This window comes from Pan troglodytes, chromosome 14 (genome assembly GCF_028858775.2).
Source record: "Pan troglodytes isolate AG18354 chromosome 14, NHGRI_mPanTro3-v2.0_pri, whole genome shotgun sequence".
NCBI lineage: Eukaryota > Metazoa > Chordata > Mammalia > Primates > Hominidae > Pan > Pan troglodytes.
Window position 1 is genome coordinate 116,051,505 of NC_072412.2, and position 21,318 is coordinate 116,072,822.

The 21,318-nt window shown below is 47.5% G+C and overlaps 1 protein-coding gene across 2 annotated transcripts in view; it reads left to right on the forward strand.

Moving 5' to 3' along the window:
- The window catches only part of COL4A2 (collagen type IV alpha 2 chain), a 207,688-nt gene that overhangs the window by 126,221 nt on the left and 60,149 nt on the right, over positions 1-21,318 (forward strand). For both annotated transcript variants that reach the window (XM_063792318.1, XM_001136859.6), the window contains exons 11-20: positions 225-260; positions 2,301-2,342; positions 4,174-4,272; positions 5,907-5,942; positions 7,148-7,198; positions 8,324-8,368; positions 14,336-14,389; positions 15,305-15,371; positions 18,189-18,299; positions 18,816-18,965. In XM_063792318.1, coding sequence (XP_063648388.1) covers positions 225-260; positions 2,301-2,342; positions 4,174-4,272; positions 5,907-5,942; positions 7,148-7,198; positions 8,324-8,368; positions 14,336-14,389; positions 15,305-15,371; positions 18,189-18,299; positions 18,816-18,965 — 691 coding nt within the window. The remainder of the gene's footprint in view (positions 1-224; positions 261-2,300; positions 2,343-4,173; positions 4,273-5,906; positions 5,943-7,147; positions 7,199-8,323; positions 8,369-14,335; positions 14,390-15,304; positions 15,372-18,188; positions 18,300-18,815; positions 18,966-21,318) is intronic.

The following is a 21,318-nucleotide window of genomic DNA, read 5'->3' on the forward strand; positions in this document are numbered from 1 at the left end:
AACAGCTGTCCGTAGACAGCCGGCAGATTCTGAGAACTGGAGCTGACCCGAGTCCCTCTCCCCCAGCATGTCATCTCTGCCAAGCCAAATGCATCAGAAACCTCCATGCATGCTACACTGTGTCCTAAATATACAGTCAATGGCTTTCCCAGAGCTTTCCACCAGATGTTATCTGGGTCCTGGGGTAAAGAAAACCATTTACACATTTCTTTGTATTTGTACAGGGACCACCCGGACCCCCTGGACCAAAAGGACAGCAAGTAAGTTGGTTTTGGGGGGTGAGGATGAGGGAAGGGGGTACTTAGGTGTTTGTGGGTTTGTTTGTTTTTTACCATAAAACTTCTTGGTTGACAACTATTTATTGTTTATATTATGATGAAAACAGTTTTGGAGGTTTTTAAGACTTAATGTTAAACTCCAAGGATAGATCCATGGTGCCTCTGGACATTAAAAAAGTGAACAGGTGGAATGATTTGTTGTTTGCAAATTAATTACCACATGCCTGTTGCTATATGAAAACCACACTGAGGAACATTTGATTGAAACGAAGATTAGAACAATTTAGGGACAGTTCACATTTATTCACATGCATTGATTTATGAGAATGGACAAAATGTAACTCTATCTGTTGTAGGGAGGCCAATGTCATTCTTCTTATCTGGCTAGAATTAGGTTCTACAGGAGTCTAATGTCAGCCTCTAGGGATATATTCAGTGATAATCAAGTTAGGCTAGAGCCCAAAGCTGTATACTGTTTTCATCCCAGAAAGGTTATTAAGTTGATTGGAACACAGCAAAGTAGGTGGTTTGTTAGAAACTCGGAGGACAGAACTAGGGTTCCTTATTATCTGAGAAAGCTGGATAAATGTCCAAGACAAACGAATGCAGTTGACAAGGGAAGTATTTGATCAAAATGCAACATAATTCAGAAATGCTGGGCTGCCAACGGGAAGCATCTAGGAACCTTTCCCTTGCCCTGTGTCCCGATGGAGGACGTGCCAAGCCCACACATTGCCATGCCTGCCCATTGCTGTGACCCCTGGTGACCACAGCTGCCACCGCCCATGCCCCCAGGCTCCTGTCCCCTCTGACACAGCTTCCGGTTGGCTGGAGGGCTTGCGCTGGACGCCCCACCGCCTGGCAGCCTGGAGCAGGATGAGATGGGCCCCAGGCCAAGAGCAGCAGAAATAGGACCAGGCGGCCGGGCTGAGGAGGCAGCAGCCAAGCCCTGAGCCCAGGCATGAGCCTCAGATCTCCCCTTGCTGCGGCAAACATAAACAGCCCTCCTCACCCCTGACCAAGTCACTTCCTGGTGACTTTGACGACCAGCTCAGGAGGCAGAGAGGGACCGTGGGGGACTCGCACAAATTGCATTCTAATCTAGCCTGGCCGCGTTTCTGTGCTTTGATTTCAGCTCCCCACCAGGTGGGGAAGAAGCAAAAGGCAAAAATTCATTGAAGGCTTTGTTTTTATTTTCAGAAAATATCTGGACATTGGAGGGGGCGGACGGTAGACTGCAGAGAAAGAGAGATCAGATAGGGCTTATGTGACCCCGCTGTCACTGTGGGAACACACAGAAACCCTGGGAAAGAAGCAAAGCTGTTGGGAGTAGAAGAGGACAGTGCCCGTGATGTGCACAAATTTGTCATCTTGCTTTTTCTATGCACGAATCTTAGAGGTCAGCGTTGTCAGTCCTCCCACACGTGGCTACTGCGTTCGTGAAATTATTAAATCCTTACTATGATACTGGGCCTAGCTTTGCTTCTTAGGTAAAAAAGGAAGACAAAAAGTTTGGATAAAGCCCAGAGAATCACCTGAAATCATTACATTCTGATTGATTTTAAATTTCCAAAGATTATTAAAAAGATAGGTAAAGTTTATATGAAATGAGGATTATTTTGCCAAAATGAGAGAAGACTGAGCCAGAAGAAAAGACAAATCATGATCTTCAAATGCAGAGTCCAGAGAGTGAAATGGGGCTGCTTCTTCCATCTGCAGGGGCCAGAACCCAGGGACATGCTCTTAGACTACAGTCTGCAGAGACCATATACTCACGATCGAGGGCCAGCACCACCTGGGGTCCAATCTCAGCTCCCACTCATTCACTCTGAGGCCTTGGTCAACCGACATGACAAACTGTCAATTAGTTTCTACAATGCAAAGCAAGAATATTATGCAAATATAGTTGCTCAGTAAAGTTGCCGATAAATAGGCCTTGGGTTTCTTTTTCTAAGAAAAATAATTTTATTTCTCTCTGATTATTGGCTTTTTAAAACTTACAGAAATTATTTATCTTTTCAGGGCAACAGAGGACTTGGTTTCTACGGAGTTAAGGGTGAAAAGGTAAAGGAAGCCTGGTCAATTCCAGCAGAGGCATGCAGCATTTCTCAGCCAGGAAATAAATCATTTTAATTACTAAGTTTTGTGCTGTAAAACTTTTACCTTGAGTTGATCTGCAGACAGACCATTTGCATAGGGAAATAATCATTGCAAAGTGCTAGGTTGTCACCCACATACCAGTGATAATTCTGCATCAACAAGACGGTAAACATAGACCATCTAGGCTAGCCGAGACTCTGACACAGAGACATAAGCTCAGCTCATCTTCAGAAGGTGGAGGTGAGGACATGTCACTGAGTGCATCTTCTCCTGTGTGGAACCCAGAGGTGATGGAGGGGACTGAGACTACAGCCAGAGGCTGACATGGAGCCATCTCAGGGACCAGGGGATCTCAGGGACCAGCCCTGGTAGGGCACAAAGGCAGCCGTAAGGACCATGTGGCTTTTCTCCTTCCTTAGAGTGCTAAGATCCAAAGACCTCATGGCCTTTGAGAGGAACGTGTGAGATCACGTGCACGACAGGCTTAACGCAGCGCCACACCCCGCAAGCAAAACCTCACCAACACAGTCCCATTGCGTTCACCACAAAAGCCATGAGCCCACTGTAAAGTAGACCTGACCCTTGGCCTCATGATGGGAACATTTCTATTTTGTTTTCCCTTCTGCTTTTTGATGGAACAGCACAGTAAGTTGAATCAAGTCCTGCTCATGTGTGAAGAAGAAACTCTTCCTTCTTTACATTAATGCCATAGAAGAAGTCAAAAAAGAACAATTAGCAAGCAGTGGGCTTCTGGGAAAAAAAAGAAAGAAAAACATTGAAGATCCAAACACATAAAAATTTATAGCCCCATACAATGAAATATAACAAAATAATAAAATAAAAACAAGAAAAATCTGGGAAGAAGTCATTGGTGGGAGAAGAGAATAGTCCCGTTAGATATAATGGAGATGAAGTTAGAGTCTACAGTCTACAAAGGACTTATGCAAATAATGAATAAAAAACATCAGGGGCCCAACAGGTACAAGGGAGGAGAACAAACAGTTTGGGTGTTTTAAGATATTCTATTAGTGGACACTCAGCGTACACTATGGAGTATCACTTTCTGCAGCTGACCCATCATCTCCATTTACTGCTGTCCATGTTATGGGATATCTGGGCTCAGACTTGTATGATACAGTTTAATGTGGAAAGAAAGGAAAAGACAATGATGTTCTTTTGTGTCAATCAGTTTCTGGGAGGTAAACCCAGAATATTATGCAAGGATAACTGTCCAGTAATGTTCTAGATAGACCGGTTTCACCATCTGTGCACCACATCAAAAAGTGTTTTCTGCTAATGATAAAAATGCAAATTAAAGCAATCTTGGGATATTATAGTTATTTAAGATTTTTTTTATTATATAAAAACATCTTTAGCTGGGGAAGTAGTCTTTCATTTCTTCAGCATTTCTTTTATCTCAGTGCCCATCTTGGCAACCAGTAGAGTAATACCTGTCAAAAACCATAAAGACATTTAGCCCTCATACCTAATAATTCCCATATATAGAAATTCATTGTAAGGAAACAACCCCACAGAAACAAATGCAGTCCAGAATTGTAAACAACCTACATGGCTTTTATGCATAAATTCTAAATGATTGCTAATGAAAGGAAGATATAAAAAACTTACATTAGGATTACTCTATTTTGTGGTTATTATACTGTAAATAGGTATACATATGGTAAGTAGTATGCAAACATTAAAACTGCAGTATTTTGGCCAGGTTGTATTTGTATTCGAGTTTTGTAGTTTCCTTTCGATTTAAAGACAACTGCTTTTGCTTAACAATATGCAGGGTGACGTAGGGCAGCCAGGACCCAACGGGATTCCATCAGACCTCCTCCACCCCATCATCGCGCCCACGGGAGTCACCTTCCACCCAGATCAGTACAAGGTAAAGAGCAAAATTGACTCTTTTCATAGTTGAACTAAAAAAAGGAGAGTAAAAGTACATTTCTTCAATTGTATTCAACCACATTCCAAGTAGAAAAAGCCTCACCACCAACTTGGCACATTACCCATGAAAACATAACCAGGTCCCCCAGAATGTTTTCAACGCTTCCAGACAGTTACTAGATTCACAGTGGGATCGTGTCGTCAGTCCATCATCTCAATTCTGATGAATCTGAAGCAACAAGAGAATTCATTTTAAAAAAAACTTATATCTATCCTTACGTTCAGTGTAGGTGGAGGCTAATGGTCATACCGTAATTCAAAGCCAGAATCATGGAACTGTCTAGCAAAATGTGTTCAGCAAAATAACACCTACTTCTTTGCTGACATGAAGCACCTTTTTGGAGGTTCAAAGTCAGTTTTTGACAGTTTCTGAATCATTCAATTAACATTTTGCTTAATTGAAATCATGCTCTTAGTCTGAAATAGGAATTGCCGCGTCCACTGTCTCTACGTTTGGAGGCTGCTGTGCCACCCACCCACTCGGGGAGGTCCCACAGCTTTTCTAGGGCTTCCTGTTCCCCCTGTCAAATGGGGATGGTGACACTGACCTCCTGGAGCTGACGAGGAGGTTGCAGGCGACTGTGAAACACTCAGTACCATGTCGGGCACGCAGAATATCTGGGAACTAAAATAGAAACCCCAAACGGGGAGATCTTAACTTTCCAAATAGAATCTGGTTCCCAACTCTTGAGCAGGGTGGGGCTTGGGTCCTGTGTCCTGGGTCCTGCATCCTGGGGCGGATTTGGCAGGCAGGACCACTGCCTTGTGGGGGAAATCAACCCAGGTGGCTGAGGCTCGAGTTATGAGTGACCGTTGACAAAAATGTCCTGGGAGACGGCAGGAAGGGCCTCTGTCCAGCTTCTGGACTAGAGCCCAGAGCAGGTTTGATCCACGTGGAGGTGCCCAATCTTCCGAGTCAAGTTTCCCACCTTTTCTACAACCCAGGCCAGGGTGGGATCCGGGGCTGGGAATGGCCAACCTGCAGGGGCAGTTGTGTGCTGCAGGAATCCAAGGTACCCTCAGAAAGGACGGGGACAAAGGACCCGCCAATTGCTGTTTCTTTCACCATTTTAGACGAAGAGAAATGGGAAAAACGTAGATCATGTTTTTGATCTATGATATTGACATGGCTTTCAACAGCCACTTTTGCTTCAAGTTTCAATATGTTCCATTGTCTCTTTTCCTCAGAGGACCTCCTAGTAATGTTTTCTTCCCAAGAGTATTTTCATTAAGGCTTTTCCTTGGGCACGTTCTCCCACCATACGGATGTAAACATCTGCCTGGAACTGTGTGGCGGATAAAGGAAAACAGAGAGAAGGAAAGACAGACTTTCACTTGTACCAAGAGGAATACAGGAATTAATTTATCTTGTGAAAATCTAGAAGAAATGACACCTCTTTTCTCTTGATTTTTGAAGCTGCAAAATTTAAGAGTCATGTGTTGTAATCAATTTATGATGATTGTATGAGGATTGATTCAATACTTTCAGCTCATGTCATGAACCCTGATTGATTTTTACCCATTACCATCCTCAAATTAATAAGCGTTTCTTATTTTTCATGTTCTTCACAGGGTGAAAAAGGCAGTGAGGGGGAACCAGGAATAAGAGTAAGTCGAGTAATGAGCATGCCCCCTCCCCGTGGCTCCTGGGCTGTCGGCGCTCTGCCCGGCATGACGGGTGCACCGTGCGCTCGGGGCATGACGGGGTGCACCATGCGCTCTGCCCGGCATGACGGGGTGCACCATGCGCTCTGCCCGGCATGACGGGTGCACCATGCGCTCGGGGCATGACGGGGTGCACCATGCGCTCTGCCCGGCATGACGGGTGCACCGTGCGCTCTGCCCGGCATGACGGGGTGCACCGTGCGCTCTGCCCGGCATGACGGGGTGCACCATGCGCTCTGCCCGGCATGACGGGTGCACCATGCGCTCGGGGCATGACGGGGTGCACCATGCGCTCTGCCCGGCATGACGGGGTGCACCATGCGCTCTGCCCGGCATGACGGGTGCACCATGCGCTCTGCCCGGCATGACGGGTGCACCATGCGCTCGGGGCATGACGGGGTGCACCATGCGCTCTGCCCGGCATGACGGGGTGCACCATGCGCTCTGCCCGGCATGACGGGTGCACCATGCGCTCGGGGCATGACGGGGTGCACCATGCGCTCTGCCCGGCATGACGGGTGCACCGTGCGCTCTGCCCGGCATGACGGGTGCACCATGCGCTCTGCCCGGCATGACGGGTGCACCATGCGCTCTGCCCGGCATGACGGGGTGCACCATGCGCTCTGCCCGGCATGACGGGGTGCACCATGCGCTCGGGGCCCGCACACCGCCAGTCTCTCATCCCCTTGTCCATAGCAGAACAGTATTAGCCTGCATTTTTACACTGTATTTTAAGAAGTCAGTTCTAGAATTTCTTCCTCTTGGCATCATAAACACTGGCTAATCATCTTCTGAGGTTTGGGAAGGGAGCATGAAGATGGCGGAGGGGCGTGGCTTCCGCTCAGGCACCACCGGGTTCTGCCCTCCGTCCCCTCTGTCACTGCCTGTCCTCAGAGCTCCAGCTCTCCCTCGCGGTCGCTTACCACGTGACATGACACGTGCAGTCCTGGATGGCTGACAGCCCGGGAAGGCTGGCGGGTCTCCTAGGACCGTGCCCTGCACTGCGCCTGAGTTGAGCATCGCCAGGCGGTCTGGACACCATCGGGGCTGAGAACACAGAGTCCTGGAGCAGAGGATGACACGTGGGCCCTGCCGGCTGGAGGGGCCGCCCCTGGGTTGCTCCTTACGCCCCCTCTGCTCTCTCCTAGGGCATTTCCTTGAAGGGAGAAGAAGGAATCATGGGCTTTCCTGGACTGAGGGTAAACCACGCCTTTTATAACTGCAGTTGTCGGTTTGGTTTGGTTTTTTTCAATAGGCTTTCCTTTTTGGAGCTGTTTCAGATTCACAGCAAAATTTAGCAGAAAGTATAGAAATTTCCCATTATTACTCCCCACCCCCTCCCCCCCCTCCACACACACACACAGCAGCCCCCCAGCACGAACATCTAGCCCTGGGGGCTGCACTGGCTACAATCCGTGAACCATCTTGACACACCCTCTTCACCCAGCAGCAGGTGTGCAGACGCGGCCCTCCCCGTGGAGGAGGCGCGAGTACCGCACAAAACCTTTTTGGTTGTGTGTGTTCAGCTCAGTTAGTCTGTAGTAACCAAAACTGTAGAATATCTCAAACACACATTGATTTCCGACTGTCCCAAGAGCCCAACAAAAATGTCCCTAGTCGTAAGGGTCGGGAAGGGGTCACCGTCCACGGTGATTCAGCCACCTGAGAGACAGACCTCACCTTCAGAGCCCCAGCCTGGACTGACCCCACTCACTCCACGACCACACCTAGCTGAGGGCTGGGACAGGTGGTCAGAGCCCTGGGCCCAGGAAGAGAAAGCAGAATTTTGGTGGCTATCTGGCAGTTGCTACCACTCAAAAGACCATATTTTACATTCTCCAAAAATAAGAATAGAGAGACACAGTAGAACATTAGAGTACAAGCCTTTTTATATTTTTAGTTTTTTATTGTATTATCTTTGTGAATTTCTCTGTATTTCTTTAAGTGGTAGAAATGATGCACGTTATGAAAGTATTGCTAAAATGATGTATCTCCCTCAGGAAATGAGAGTCTTGGGATGGCTCTGATGTCTTCCATAGTGAAGCAGCTTTGAGATTAGGATGGATTCTGCTTTCTTTGAGCCTTTTTATCCGTCATTATTTCCCACCCCCACCCCCCACAACTTTGTAAAGGGGAAAGAATTGTATTAATAGTTGGTATTGAATTTGGCAATTTGTTGCTATTCTTCAAAATCTGGACCTGAGACTTGTTCGATCTGTCCATCAGCATTTTGCTGTAATCACAGCCAGGTGCCGTAGTCAAGCCCTCTGGAAATGTCTACTGCATATTCTGAGCTGTTTGCTTCTGTTTTTTGTTCATTCCAGGGTTACCCTGGCTTGAGTGGTGAAAAAGGATCACCAGGACAGAAGGTAAGTTGGATGCATGAACTGCAATCTACTCTGGGCCCACGACATCCCACAGAGGTTAAATAAATAGGCCTTGGCATCTCAGGAAAGAAAATTGTCTCCAGAAAAAAACATTGAAAATGGTTCTTGTATTTGCAGTCACAAAGATAATCCTGCCTCACAGTACTTGAACCGGGTCATTACCTTGGCTCTCATTTTTGCAAACTATCTTTTGGTTCCTCCCTTTCAAAGTGTCTGTCACTCGACCCCACCAGCCATGGCTTCTATATCGTCCAACCTCACACCCCTCCTCCATGTCCTTGTCACTCATAGGAAGCTCCTGGACTTGGTGACCAGGGTTCACCTAAATTTTTTTATAGATTGACCCATACTGTGACACTTCATTTATGTTTAATGACAACCCAATTATTTTTATCATGAGTTCTGTGGACAGATTTTTGGCTTTTTTTTAGGAGAAAAATGTTATGTAAGAAATGTATTATGGGCCAGGCGCAGTGGCTCATGCCTGTAATCCCAGGACTTTGTGAGGCCTGAGGAGGGTGGATCACCTGAGGTCAGGAGTTTGAGGCCAGCCTGACCAACATGGTGAAACCCTGTCTCTACTAAAAATACAAAATTTGCCAGGCATGGTGTGAGTACCTGTAATCCCAGCTACTCAGGAGGCTGAGGCAGGAGAATCACTTGAACCTGGGAGGCAGAGGCTACAGTGAGCTGAGATCGCGCCATTGCACTCCAGCCTGGGCAACAAGAGTGAAACTCCATCATAAAATAATAATAATAATGATAAAATTTTTAAAAAGAAATATATTATGAATCTAGGTCAGATTTAGAACCGTCTGAACTCTAGGTCATACACAATGTTTTAGTTCAGTGGTTGATGCCTTTTCACTGTTCACTGTGCCTGCGGGTCCCACCCCACAGCACACAGCACACGCCTCCTACGGCAGGCCCGGCAGGCTCCGCAGACACCACCACTGACAGCCCCTTGGGTCTCACATCACGCTCATGCCAACATACACACAAAGACATGTAGCTTCACATGCATGTAACGGAGCAACAAAAGAAATGACCGTGTCTGTGCTGCTCTGCCCAGTGCCCCTTAGAGAATGTTCCACGTCGGCAGGTACACATCTGCCTCGTTCTTTAAAGCTGCAGAGAATGGCAGTCAATAGATGCGCCATATTTCCTTACCCCCTCAAGGTGGTTTTCATATTTCCAGCAAACATGCAGTCACCTCGGTGGTACACAGGGCTTGGTTGCCTGCCCATGGGCTAGTATGTCCATCACTCAGTCCTAGTAGGTGCACAGAGATAGAGTTTTATCAAAATCACTAGCCTCAGAATCACAACTCTGTTGAATCCTGCTCAGGGCTGCACAGAGAGTAGTGTGGCGTCTGGAGGCCCATGGGCTTCAGTTAGCTGGTACAGAAGCTCGGCAGGCCTGGTGGGGGTTCCGCCATGCTTGTTCCAGGACCACAGATGGACCTGCCTCCCAGACTCGCTTTCTGACCTCCACTGGCTCTAGACACGGGCCGTCTTGACCCAGCATTCTGCTTTTGACCATTCAAACTTAACACCAATCTTGCTGACTTCCTGCAACCTCAAATGATCATACTGTTCCCATTCCTGTTATTTTATGCTAAACTCAGCCCAGGGAGCCAATGCCAGGCTTTGCCGTAATCACACACAGCCTTTCATAACATAAGTTACTGATCGGAGTACTCCCAAAGGCAGCACACCTAGAACAAGAGCTATCCAAATGCACCCCACCTAGAGGCCACATTCTAGTTCATGGCTTAGGAAAAGCAAATGTTGTAAAGGGACAGAGGCTAAAGCAGACATTATTGTTCAAAAGTAACCCGTTTCCACCTACCCCATGTGATTAAAGTGCTGCTGTTAATTTCCTACCATGTGCTGGTAAAATTATAATTATCTTTAGTTTTCCATCTTCAACACAAGGGACTTGTAGTATTTAAAAGTGCATTTCCAGGTGCCTGTAATCCCAGCAGTTTGGGAGGCCAAGGTGAGTGGATCATAGAGGTCAGGAGTTCAAGACCAACCTGGCCAACATGGTGAAACCCTGTCTCTACTAAAAATACAAAAAAAAAAAAAAAATTACCTGGGTGTGGCGCATGCCTATAATTCCAGCTACTCAGGAGGCTGAGGCACGAGAATTGCTTGAACCTGGGAGGCAGAGGTTGCAGTGAGCCAAGATCGCACCACTGCACTCCAGCCTGGGAGAGAGAGTGAGACTCTCTGTCTCAAAAAAAAAAAAAAAAAAAAAAAAAGGGCAGTTCCACAGAGCTGCTCCCTGGAACTCCAAAGTTAATGAAAGACAAGATGCTGTGTAAACAGTGGCCACCTGGCAGCTCCAGGGCTGGGGCCCAGATGTGAGGATGGTGAGGCGTCAGGCTTTCATTTCCCAGCTTACTTTCTGCAGTTGCAACAACTCGGGAAGATGCAGATATTTCCAGTTAAGTGGGTTACAGGGAGGCAGTTTACTCAACTATAGAAATGGGAAATAGGCAGACATACACAAATGACGCAGCCGCCCTGCTTGTGAGCACCGATCTGCACCACAGCTATGTCCGCCCTCTGTCATCCCACTGGCCAGGTGGCCATCACTCCATGACTTTCAGTTGTTCCCCACCCAACACCTCCCCCCAGACACCAAAAGCCCCTCCAAGGAGCAACTGTTCGGTGACATAAACAGTGCATCAAAATGGGAGGAACCAGAAAAGAAAAGATATCCTGGGTAGGAACTTGCCCTCCTCTACATAAACACAGAATTGGTCACCTGTCATCCCCACTGAGATTGTCAGAACTTCTATTAGTTCCAGCCTTTTCTAAAAAGGAATGGAGACGTAGCGTTTATGAATTTGGTTATATTCAATTTTCTGAGAAATTAGAGATGGTTTCGTCTCCTCTTTCTAGGGGAAACATATCTTTAGTAACTGAGCAAATGCTGTCCACAGTGTTATTTTATAATTTTAAAATAACTCCACAGAGTTATCTTAAAAAGTGTTCGTTGAGACCTAGTCTCCTTTGAGGAATACATGCCACACCAATATGCATCGTGTTGTGGGAAGTCCCCCCTCAATAGGACCATTGTCCTCTATGAGGACTGTCCAGGACTTCAGGGACGTTGCATTTGCACCGGCTGCAGTGTCGATGACTTGGACTCTCACCAGATGCAGCCTCAGTGTTCCCTGTGGCTGTGTGTAGGTTTCCTCTGCAAAGCTTGAAGTGGCAGACATGACCTCAGATTGAGTTCTTTTCTGGAACTCTCCCTGTCTTTAGTCTTTTATACTAAATTGCATCTCATTTGCAGGCTGGCAGGGTTTCTTTGCAGAGGCGCCTCTTTCAAGAGGCGCATGCGTTCTGTTTAGCCTAACAGGTGCTCCCTCGGCCACTGAAATGAAAAGGGTACAACAGGCCAATGAAGAACAGAAAGATAACAGGCCAGTTCACACCACGAGAGACAGCAGACTGCTTTTAAGCTTTAGAAGCATGCATCTCCCTAAAAAAGTCTAGCCATACGTTCTTTCCATCTGTTTGTGTCAGCTAGTCCCTGAGGACTTCTGCTCAAGGACTTTCCTTACTCCAGTTATTTCCACCCTTGAAAAACATAAAATCAACCTTGTACTCCTAAAATTGCATAATCAGAACTTCCTATGAATCATATATACGACCTCACTGAATTCAAATGAGTGGTAAGTTATTAGATTTGGGGGAGGGCCGGGGAGAAAGGAGGTTGCAGTTTCAAAGCCCTTCACAGTTATCCATTCTAAAATAGTGATCTGCATGTCAGTCTCCTGACCTCAGCTTCCCCTAAGGGTGGGCTCTGTGGTGAGCTTGCTAGCAGGAGTACAGACCTTGCCTGGAAGCGGGGTCTCAGGGAGCCCGGCGGAGCCTCCACTGGGTCCTTCCCGGGGTGGTCGCCAGCCTGACTCTGGGAGCGCCTGGGTGATTCCTCCTTGGCCATCCCTGCGCCTCCCCGACCCTGTTGTGTTTGCCACTGAGAAACAGAGAGGAAAAAGTTTTGATCGTCATTTTGACTTAGGGTTCCCGCCTATCTGGGTTTCACTGCCAGTGGTCTCAGATGAACCCTGAGGGTGCATTTTCTCCTTAAGTCGTGCATAACCCTCAGCCTCCCCCGAGTCAGTTGACATGTTGACCTGCCGCTGGGAACTCCCCTGGAAAGTTTTAGCTCATTGCTTTGGCTCTTGGAGTTCCAGCTGCCTCAGAGGAATCCTGAGTGCTCCTTAAGTTGTCCCCCTTCCCCAGTGGGTTTTCTATAATGCCCAGTGCATTTCAGATGGTTCAAAGTGCCCATGCTGTCTTGGACCCTTCAGCAGAGATGGCAACATGTGGTGTCTGGGGTGCTTGTTTTGTTTGCTGAGGATGCCACAGCATAGGTGTGTGATGCTCGTGGCCCAGAGTGAAGCTCAGATTTGACAAATTCCAGGGCACCCTCTGAGCTGGCCAGTCTGTGGCTGTGCTCACAGCTCCCACTGAGTGTCCAGCTGCCAGCTCCTGTCATGCCAGGTACTTGAGGATTCCTAGCTTATCTTATGACGTGGCCTCTAAACAGGACCTCATTTTTAAAATCACAGAAGTTTGTCTTTACTTTTGAGTCTTCAGCTCCACCTAGCGTGAGAGAAAGTCCGGGTCCAAACCACAGGACCACAACAACACACACAAAGTGAAGCCCGTCTCAGTTCAGTCTAAAAAACATGACTTTCAGCACACCTGCTCCTGGGTGTCAAGATAACCTCGAAAGTAATCAGAGAATGGACCTTTCTTATACCTGTGGCATCTGGCATTCTGAATTTTGAGAGCTGAACCATGCATGTTCTTTAAAAGAGGGAATACATGGCTGGATTTTTAGAGAGCTTTACTCTTCTGTCCAGATACCTCATGATATGACTCAATGATAAACTTTTTCTTTCAAAAAATGTTCAAGGGAATGAGAAAACAAAACTTAGTGTTATAGTTGTTTTCTGTTTTTGAAACAGGGTCTTGCTCTGTTGCCCAGGCTGGAGTGCGGTGGTACCATCACAGCTCACTGCAACCTCAAACTCCTGGGTTCAAGCGATCCTCCCACCTCAGCCTCCCAAGTAGCTGGGACTGCAGGTGCATGCCACCATGCCCGGTTACATTATGTATTTTTTGTAGAGGCAGGGTTTCACTATGTTTCCCAAGCTGGTCTCAGACTTCTGGGCTCAAGTGATCCTCCCACCTTGGCCTCCCGAAGTGCTGGGATTACAGGCATGAGCCACCATACCCAGCAGAGATTTTTTTTAATGAAGAGAAAAAAACTCTAACTTAAGAAACCTTAATGCGTCTATTTTGGTACTAAATGAAGATTTTCAAAACCTACCCTGGGGGAGAGTTTCAACAGTTGGTTCTGGTTGTCAACACCTGACCCCACTGATCAATCATAAAAGCAACCTGGCACTCATATCTTCTGTAGGAGAAGACGTGCCCAGCATCCTCCGCAAACGATCCCTGCTGAAAAGGGGAACCTGCACCTAGGGCAGCCTCCAGCCCTAATGACTCACGTGGAGGAAACGTGGGGTTAGAAGAACAGATTGTACAACACCACGGGGGTGAGACTGACTGCAGCCCACCACACAGAACATCTGCAGCACAGATGACCCAGTGTCTTCAACAACCACAAAATGATACTAAAAACATAGAAAGGAAGAAGGGACTATTGTGAATTAAGTGAGAATTCAGAGACATAGCATCCAAGTGTTATATTTGGACTTTTTTGGCTCCTGGTTCTAGCAAAGCAACCTTAAAAAGACACTTGAGACCCAAGTCAGGGAAAATTGAACACAGACTGGGTTAATACATGACTTTAATAAACTGTTGTTAATTTTGTGAGATATAATAATGCTATTGCGGTCACTTTTTGGAGTTATACATCAGAGACAAAAATTAAAAGCAAATATCTTTCTTGCAGGGAAGCCGAGGCCTGGATGGCTATCAAGGGCCTGATGGACCCCGGGGACCCAAGGTGAGCCCGTTTCTCATGTCTTTGCCACTTATGGTGTCTCGCCCACCCTGGCTGGCCTTACTCCCCTCTTGATGGTGTCCTGTGGAGGCATCCCCTGCCCTAAAAAGTTCAAGATCCCCAAATACATGGCCTCTGACACTGGACAGACGAGGTGGATGATGACCTACGAGCCACGTGTGCTCCCTGCCAGGGAGAAGGGTGCCACCTGCCACTCAGGGCCACGTAGGGGTGCGCTCAGGCACAGAGGAAGCCAGCAGCCCTGGGGAAGGCAGGCTTTGTAGTAACAAGAGGGTGCGGTGCCCCTGGTTTCCAAGGGAGGATGTGGCTTGTGTGAGTAATTCCTGGGCTTGCAGGGAGGGGAGACCATTAGGTGGAGGACCAGGTGGGTGCTGCTGGTCCAGCTGAGAGGGGAACACACCCGTGGGGAACCTGGGTGGGGGCACATCTGGAGAGGACTTCTGAGCCGGGTGAGGCTCAAAGAGGTGAAGGTGGTGCGTGGGATGCTGCCTTATGACAAATGCTGCCTTACGACACAGATGGCGCTCCACGGGGGTCCTGCGGCCGCATCATCTCCCAGCCCACCCTCGCCAGGCGGCTCGGCTATCACTACCCAAAATGTAATAGTCTGAACTACAGAAAGCACAGTCTCCTGGCATTCGACAAGGATTTCAAAATGAGATGAGCCCCTGCCTGTCTTGTTCTCTTTGGGCACCTGTGGCTGGTGGCTGGGATGCCAGGCTCTGCCACCCTAGCATGGGGATGCTGCCCCAGGCACTGTCTGTGGTTCCACTGGTTGAAATAGCTGCTCTGCCAGCCTGACGGTTCACACTCGGGTTTCTTCTTTGGAAATATGTGTACTGTCAAAAACTCCAAAAGGCTATTCTCACATCCTATTTTTCTCTTTTCTTTCTCTAGGGAGAAGCCGGAGACCCAGGGCCCCCTGGACTACCTGCCTACTCCCCTCACCCTTCCCTAGCAAAAGGTGTGTGAACAATTTCACCTGCATAGTTCAGCATCGCATACACATTCTCTCCTGTTAGGGACACAGAGCTATGAACTTTCAAGACAGATATTCTAAGCAACCCTAAAACTTAAAGTATAATAATAATTAAAAAAATAAAAAATAAACCATGAAATTTAGAACATAACTTCATGTACAATTTCCCTCATGCTTAAATGTGTCACAGGGAGACCTTCATGTTGCCTGTGCCTGAGACTGTCCTCACCACCTACACGTGAGAAATCCCTCCGTTGGGGAATTCTTTCATTTCTGCTTAACTTGTAGAGTTCTAGTTCTGCCGTCTGGACTATCGCTAAAGATATCCAGGGGCAGCAGCCCCAGCCACCTTCGGATTTTTTCTCCAAATGTACCAAGGTTCTTAAGCCCTCTGCTTGCCAGCCCGACACCTGGAATTGATCAGAACTCATAACCAGTGAACAGTCACATGCTTTCAGGCTTCAAGGCAACTAAATTCCCAGATATTTACACATAACAACCACTCCCCACTGTCACAGTTGACCTTGGAGTGTAAACGAAGGACTTTGCGCATGTCGTCACTAATGCTCATCTTGTTATTAAGGCTCGGCTTCCAAATTGGCGAGATCATATGGAAATCTGATCCTAGTCCTGCAACTAGAGCACTTGGCTCTGAACCTTGTAGAATGCGCATCCTTCTAGGTTAAAAAAAAAATGTTTCGAGAACCTCCTCCTAATCGTGCGTATGTATCTTTGCGGATCATTGGCCCATGTTATAGTCAGCTCTGTGAGGACAGACATTTCAGCCCGTCTTGTTCACTGCTGTATTCCCAATGCCTGGAACAGGACAGGCACAGAGTTGGAGCTCAGCAAACGCCTGACTGTGTGAGTGACGACATGCAGAAACATATATCAGACAGGCATTGTGAAGGGCAGGGTTTGTTAAATACAGACGCTCTGGTGTCTACCTCTTGAACTCAGCAGGTCACCTGGTCTCCCTGTCCTCTAAGCCTAGGTGTCAAGAATTCACCTCCCTGCTTGGAAGCGAGCCCTCTGTCAGTTTGATAATGGCTTTGCATGTCTTCATCCAATGCTGATCAAAACACAGGACAGAACAAGGCCATGGGCAGTGCCTCCAGGAGCCCCTGAGACGTCTGTCTGGGGAGGCGTGGAGCCATGAATGGGGATATTTTGAAATCCATGCTCAGCTTCCATGATGCCCGTAACTACGAAGCTGGCATTTCCTGCCTCATCCATGGCGCACACCTGGCTACCAAACCTGAGACCCACTAAAAAGAGCCATGAGCCCACTTTGACTTGACTCATTATTCATAATTTTGGTAAAAAGGAAATATTCTCTTTGAGATTTTAAGAACATAATTTTTAAGTTAATGCTGGCGATGTTTCTTTTGCATTTTTTAAAAATGTTGCTGACTGAGAACCCAACTCTCACCAACCCCTCCCTTCTCACCGTACTATATTCCTGGAATTCACACTGCAAAGGCGGGTGCTTTCAAAATTCACTTTTTCCCACAAGTGGATTCAGAAATGCAGAGGTTGCCTGCCGCCTTTTCTACCGGACAACATTCCCGAGTTATTGGTGAGCTGGAATGTGACTGACTTGCATTCCAGGGTTTCTTAAAGTCAAAGGTTGACTAACCAGCAGATTCCCTCAGGGAAAAGAGGCAGTAAATGTATCTTTTTCAAGGTAACATTGCATGAACTTGTCAAAAGACAAAAAGGAGAGAGGGGTTTGTATTAAAAGAAATGATTCCAAGGTACCTAGAAATAAAAGTAATCTTGCTATTCTTCCAAACAAGTGAGAAGGTCTGTGGCTTTCAATTTTGTGTCTTTTTATGGAATCATAACAATGGCTAACAGGTGTGTAGGTCACACTGTGTGCCAGGCGATGCTCCAAGTTGTCCTAGTTGTACTTTTCAGTGTGTTTACCCCTCTGGGTGACCCTGTGAGGTGGAGATGGACTTGGCTGCGTTTACTGAGGGAGAGATGGAAGCGCAGGGCATTCAGTTCCTTGCCCAGGGTTGCCTTTAAGTGGAGGAGCCAGGTTCAGGCCCAGGGCCTCTGGCTGCGGAGCGCAGCCCCCTGCACACTCGGCACGAAGCTGCCCGAGCAGGAGACGCCATACACAGAAGTCAGGCCTTCTGTCCCTTGCACGTGCGACTTCAGTGTGACGCCCAGCAAGCCCTCTCCTTATTTTAAGGAACTTCGTAAGACGACATGCAGAGTGAAAGCTTTCCTAGAAATTCCGAATGCCTACATGATAAAAAGTCCTATTTTCTTCTCATTCTTCTCATCTTTCCCAATTATAGTCTAGAAAAAAGTGTGTTCTACAGTAAAGCGTTGCTATTTACACAGCAAAGGAACATAGCCATGCCACTTTGTCTTTGTTCAGGGGTGAAAGTTTTTAAAAGCCAAATTTTGTTATGCATCCAGCAGACAGGGATGAGAAAAAGAGCCTAATAGGGTTAAAGCTGGGGCTGAGGGGCAGAGTGGGGTGCAGGGAAGTGAGGCCTCCTCGCTCCCAGGCCTCCAGCAGAATTGGCAACCACATTAGTTCCTTCTTTATTCAAGCTTTGGACTCACCTACTTCCTCACCCGGTTTTCACTAATCCTGTTCCCCTGCTGGAGAATGAGCCCCTTAAAAAGAGAGACCACCCCATGTATTAATCATCTTAACTCCTCATCAGGCCGCATACAGCATATGGAGCGTTTGGTAAATATGTAGTCAATGAAAAAGGGAACGCCAGCTGCGATCCGTAGACCATGGTCTTGTTCTTACTGTGGGACTTGTTTCCCTTCCAGGTGCCAGAGGTGACCCGGGATTCCCAGGGGCCCAAGGGGAGCCAGGAAGCCAGGGTGAGCCAGGAGACCCGGGCCTCCCAGGTGCCCCTGGCCTCTCCATCGGAGATGGAGGTAATGTGGCTTCATAATATCAACACCGGAGACCCAAAGCACCTGCGCTCAGGTCCTAGCACACACAAGGGAGACTTCGTTGACGACGTAGCTATGTCGTTGTTACTTTTCCCCACTGACTAGTCTTAGCAGCTCTAAGGAGCCCCGCACACATGCTTTGGACACCTTCACAGAACCCCCCGCACATATGACAGTAACTCCCCAACTAGGTTAGATGGTGCCACGATGGGTAACTGGCATGCTTCCACCTGTGGGTTGGGAAGAGAACGGAGAATCATCAGGTGTTGTTGCCCAGTGTTGATCACAACTATCAAGCCATTATTTGAGGGGCAAGGAGAGGGGTGTTTTTAATGTTGAAAAAGGATAATGAACTATACCAATGGCTTCTACCCATCGGAGTTATTGACGGGGCCATGAAGCCCGCTAGTGCCCCAGTGGGCCCCTCTGGACACGAACACAAAGGCAGCGGTGTGGTATGGGAGACTCACGCTGCAGGTGAATGCTGTTTGGTTTCAGATCAGAGGAGAGGCCTGCCGGGTGAGATGGGACCCAAGGGCTTCATCGGAGACCCCGGCATCCCTGCGCTCTACGGGGGCCCACCTGGACCTGATGGAAAGCGAGGGCCTCCAGGACCCCCCGGGCTCCCTGGACCACCTGGACCTGATGGTGAGTGGAGGGAAACAAAAGGGAGGGTGTAGCCTAATGTTCAGATGAAGCCCGGTCCCAGCCGGATGTTATTTGGGATTCTCTGCTAAATGACTCTGGGAACGAATCCAGTAGGCCAGTGATTAGGGTGCAGTGGATCCAGGTAGATTAGGGTGTAGTGGGTGCTCTCTGGGGTCCACGCAGAAGCTGGGGATGGAAGCTGAAGCCCTGTAAGCCTGTGAGTATCACAGCCCCGTGGATGCCACACAGTGAGGTTTAGTTGCTGCAGCTTCGGTGAAATCCATCCTTCAGCGAAACATCTGAGCTGCGCAGTCTGGAAACAGATGTAAGCTGACATTGCTGCCTCTGTGACGGGGTGATACATTCCACAAACCTAATCCAGGGTGAGGGCCTCACCCTTGACTGGCAGCCTCTCTCCTCTGTTACTCCAGCACGTTTAAGCCACCTTGATAATCTGCCTTCTCAGCCCGTGCACAGCCAAAGCTACAACTGAACAGGTGAGAGTAGCTGGTGACAAAAAGAGATGGCTGCATTATCTGCAAAAATAAGTGACAGCCGTCCGCCAAGGCCCAGACAAATGCCCATGAAAGTCAATAAAGCCGGCAGGCACAGGAGTGTGGACCCACCTGCCACCCAGTAGTGCATCCCTGAGTCAGCAAAGATGCTCTTTCAGGTTATAACGTTAGGTGACTCAGCTTGAGTTGAGAATGACCTGTCTCAGGCAGCAGGGAAACATGCAGTCCCGCCTGGAGCTTGCTGTCAGAAAAGGCTGTTCTTTCAGCTTCAGCATTCAGAGAATTATGCTTTAAAGACCAAGCTTGTCCAACCCACGGCCACATGCGGCCCAGGACGGCTTCAAATACAGCCCAACAAAATTCATAAGCTTTTTAAAAACATTTTTACAATTTTTTGTAGCTAATCAGCTGTATTAGTTCGTTCTCACGCTGCTATAAGAACATACCCAAGACTGGGTAACTTATTAAAGGAAAGAGGTTTAATTGACTCACAGTTCTGCAAGGCTTGGGAGGCCTCAGGAAATTTACAATCATGGCAGAAGGGGAAGCAAACATGTCCTTCTTCGTGGCATCAGGAAGGAGAAGTAAGGAGTGAAGAGGGGAAAAGCCCCTTATAAAACTATCAGATCTCATGAGAAACTCACTCACTATCGTGAGAACAGCATGGTGGAAACTGCCTCCATGATTCAATTACCTCCTGTGAACCAGGTCCCCACCATGACATCTGGGGATTATGGGAACTACAACTCAAGATGAGATTTCAGTGGGGACACAAAACCTAACCGTATCACCAGCTAACATTAGTGTTAGTGTATTTTATGTGTGGCCCAAGACAATTCTTCTTCCAATGTGGCCCAGAGAAGGCAAAATATTGGACACGCCTCCTTTCGGTGTTGTGAAATGCCTAAAAGGAATACTTCATTCTCTCACAAGAGTGAATATAGGAGACATTGGGAGAAAATAAGAGGTCATAGTCTCTTTCTGTGTGACGTTGACCAAAAGTTAACAGCCTCTTCTTTCCAAAGTAGTTTACTTTAAATTCCCTGACATTGCCCCTAATAATCTCTTATAGCCTCCTACCTTCGGGGAGGAAAAACACCATGTTTGCTAGTGGACAGTGTTTGGTTTCAGTAACAGGTCAAAGTCTCTGTTTTGTTTGTTTGTTTGTTTGTTTGTTTGTTTGTTTGTTTGTTTTGAGACGGAGTCTCGCCTGTCACCCAGGCTGGAGTGCAGTGGCATGACCTCGGCTCACTGCACGCTCCGCCTCCCGGGTTCACTCCATTCTCCTGCCTCAGCCTCCCGAGTAGCTGGGACCCAGGCGCCCGCCACCACGCAGCTGGGACCACAGGCGCCCGCCCTCACGCCCGGCTAATTTTTTGTATTTTTAATAGAGACGGGGTTTCACCATGTTATCCAGGATGGTCTCAATCTCCTGACCTCGTGATCCACCCGCCTCGGTCTCCCAAAGTGCTGGGATTACAGGCATGAGCCAACGCGCCCGGCCCAAAGTCTCTGTTTTAATTGTTTGTTTTTGGAAGATTACTTCTCTTTGACATATCTAGAAGGAAAATCATTGGAGTTATTAGAGGCAATATCTTCTATTTAAAAAGTATTAGTCACTTCTCTGTGTCTGTTTTATATTATAAAGTAAAATTTTAACTTAATATGCTTTCAACTTTCCCAATTTTTCTTCAGTTAGAAAACTCACATATTCTCACATTATTTTGAAAATTTTTAGGTGCAGATATTTCCCTGGATCATGAACCTGCCAAAGAGTCTGAGCAGTGTGAACTTTATTTTTTTATTTTATTTTATTTTATTTTGAGACAGGGTCTCGC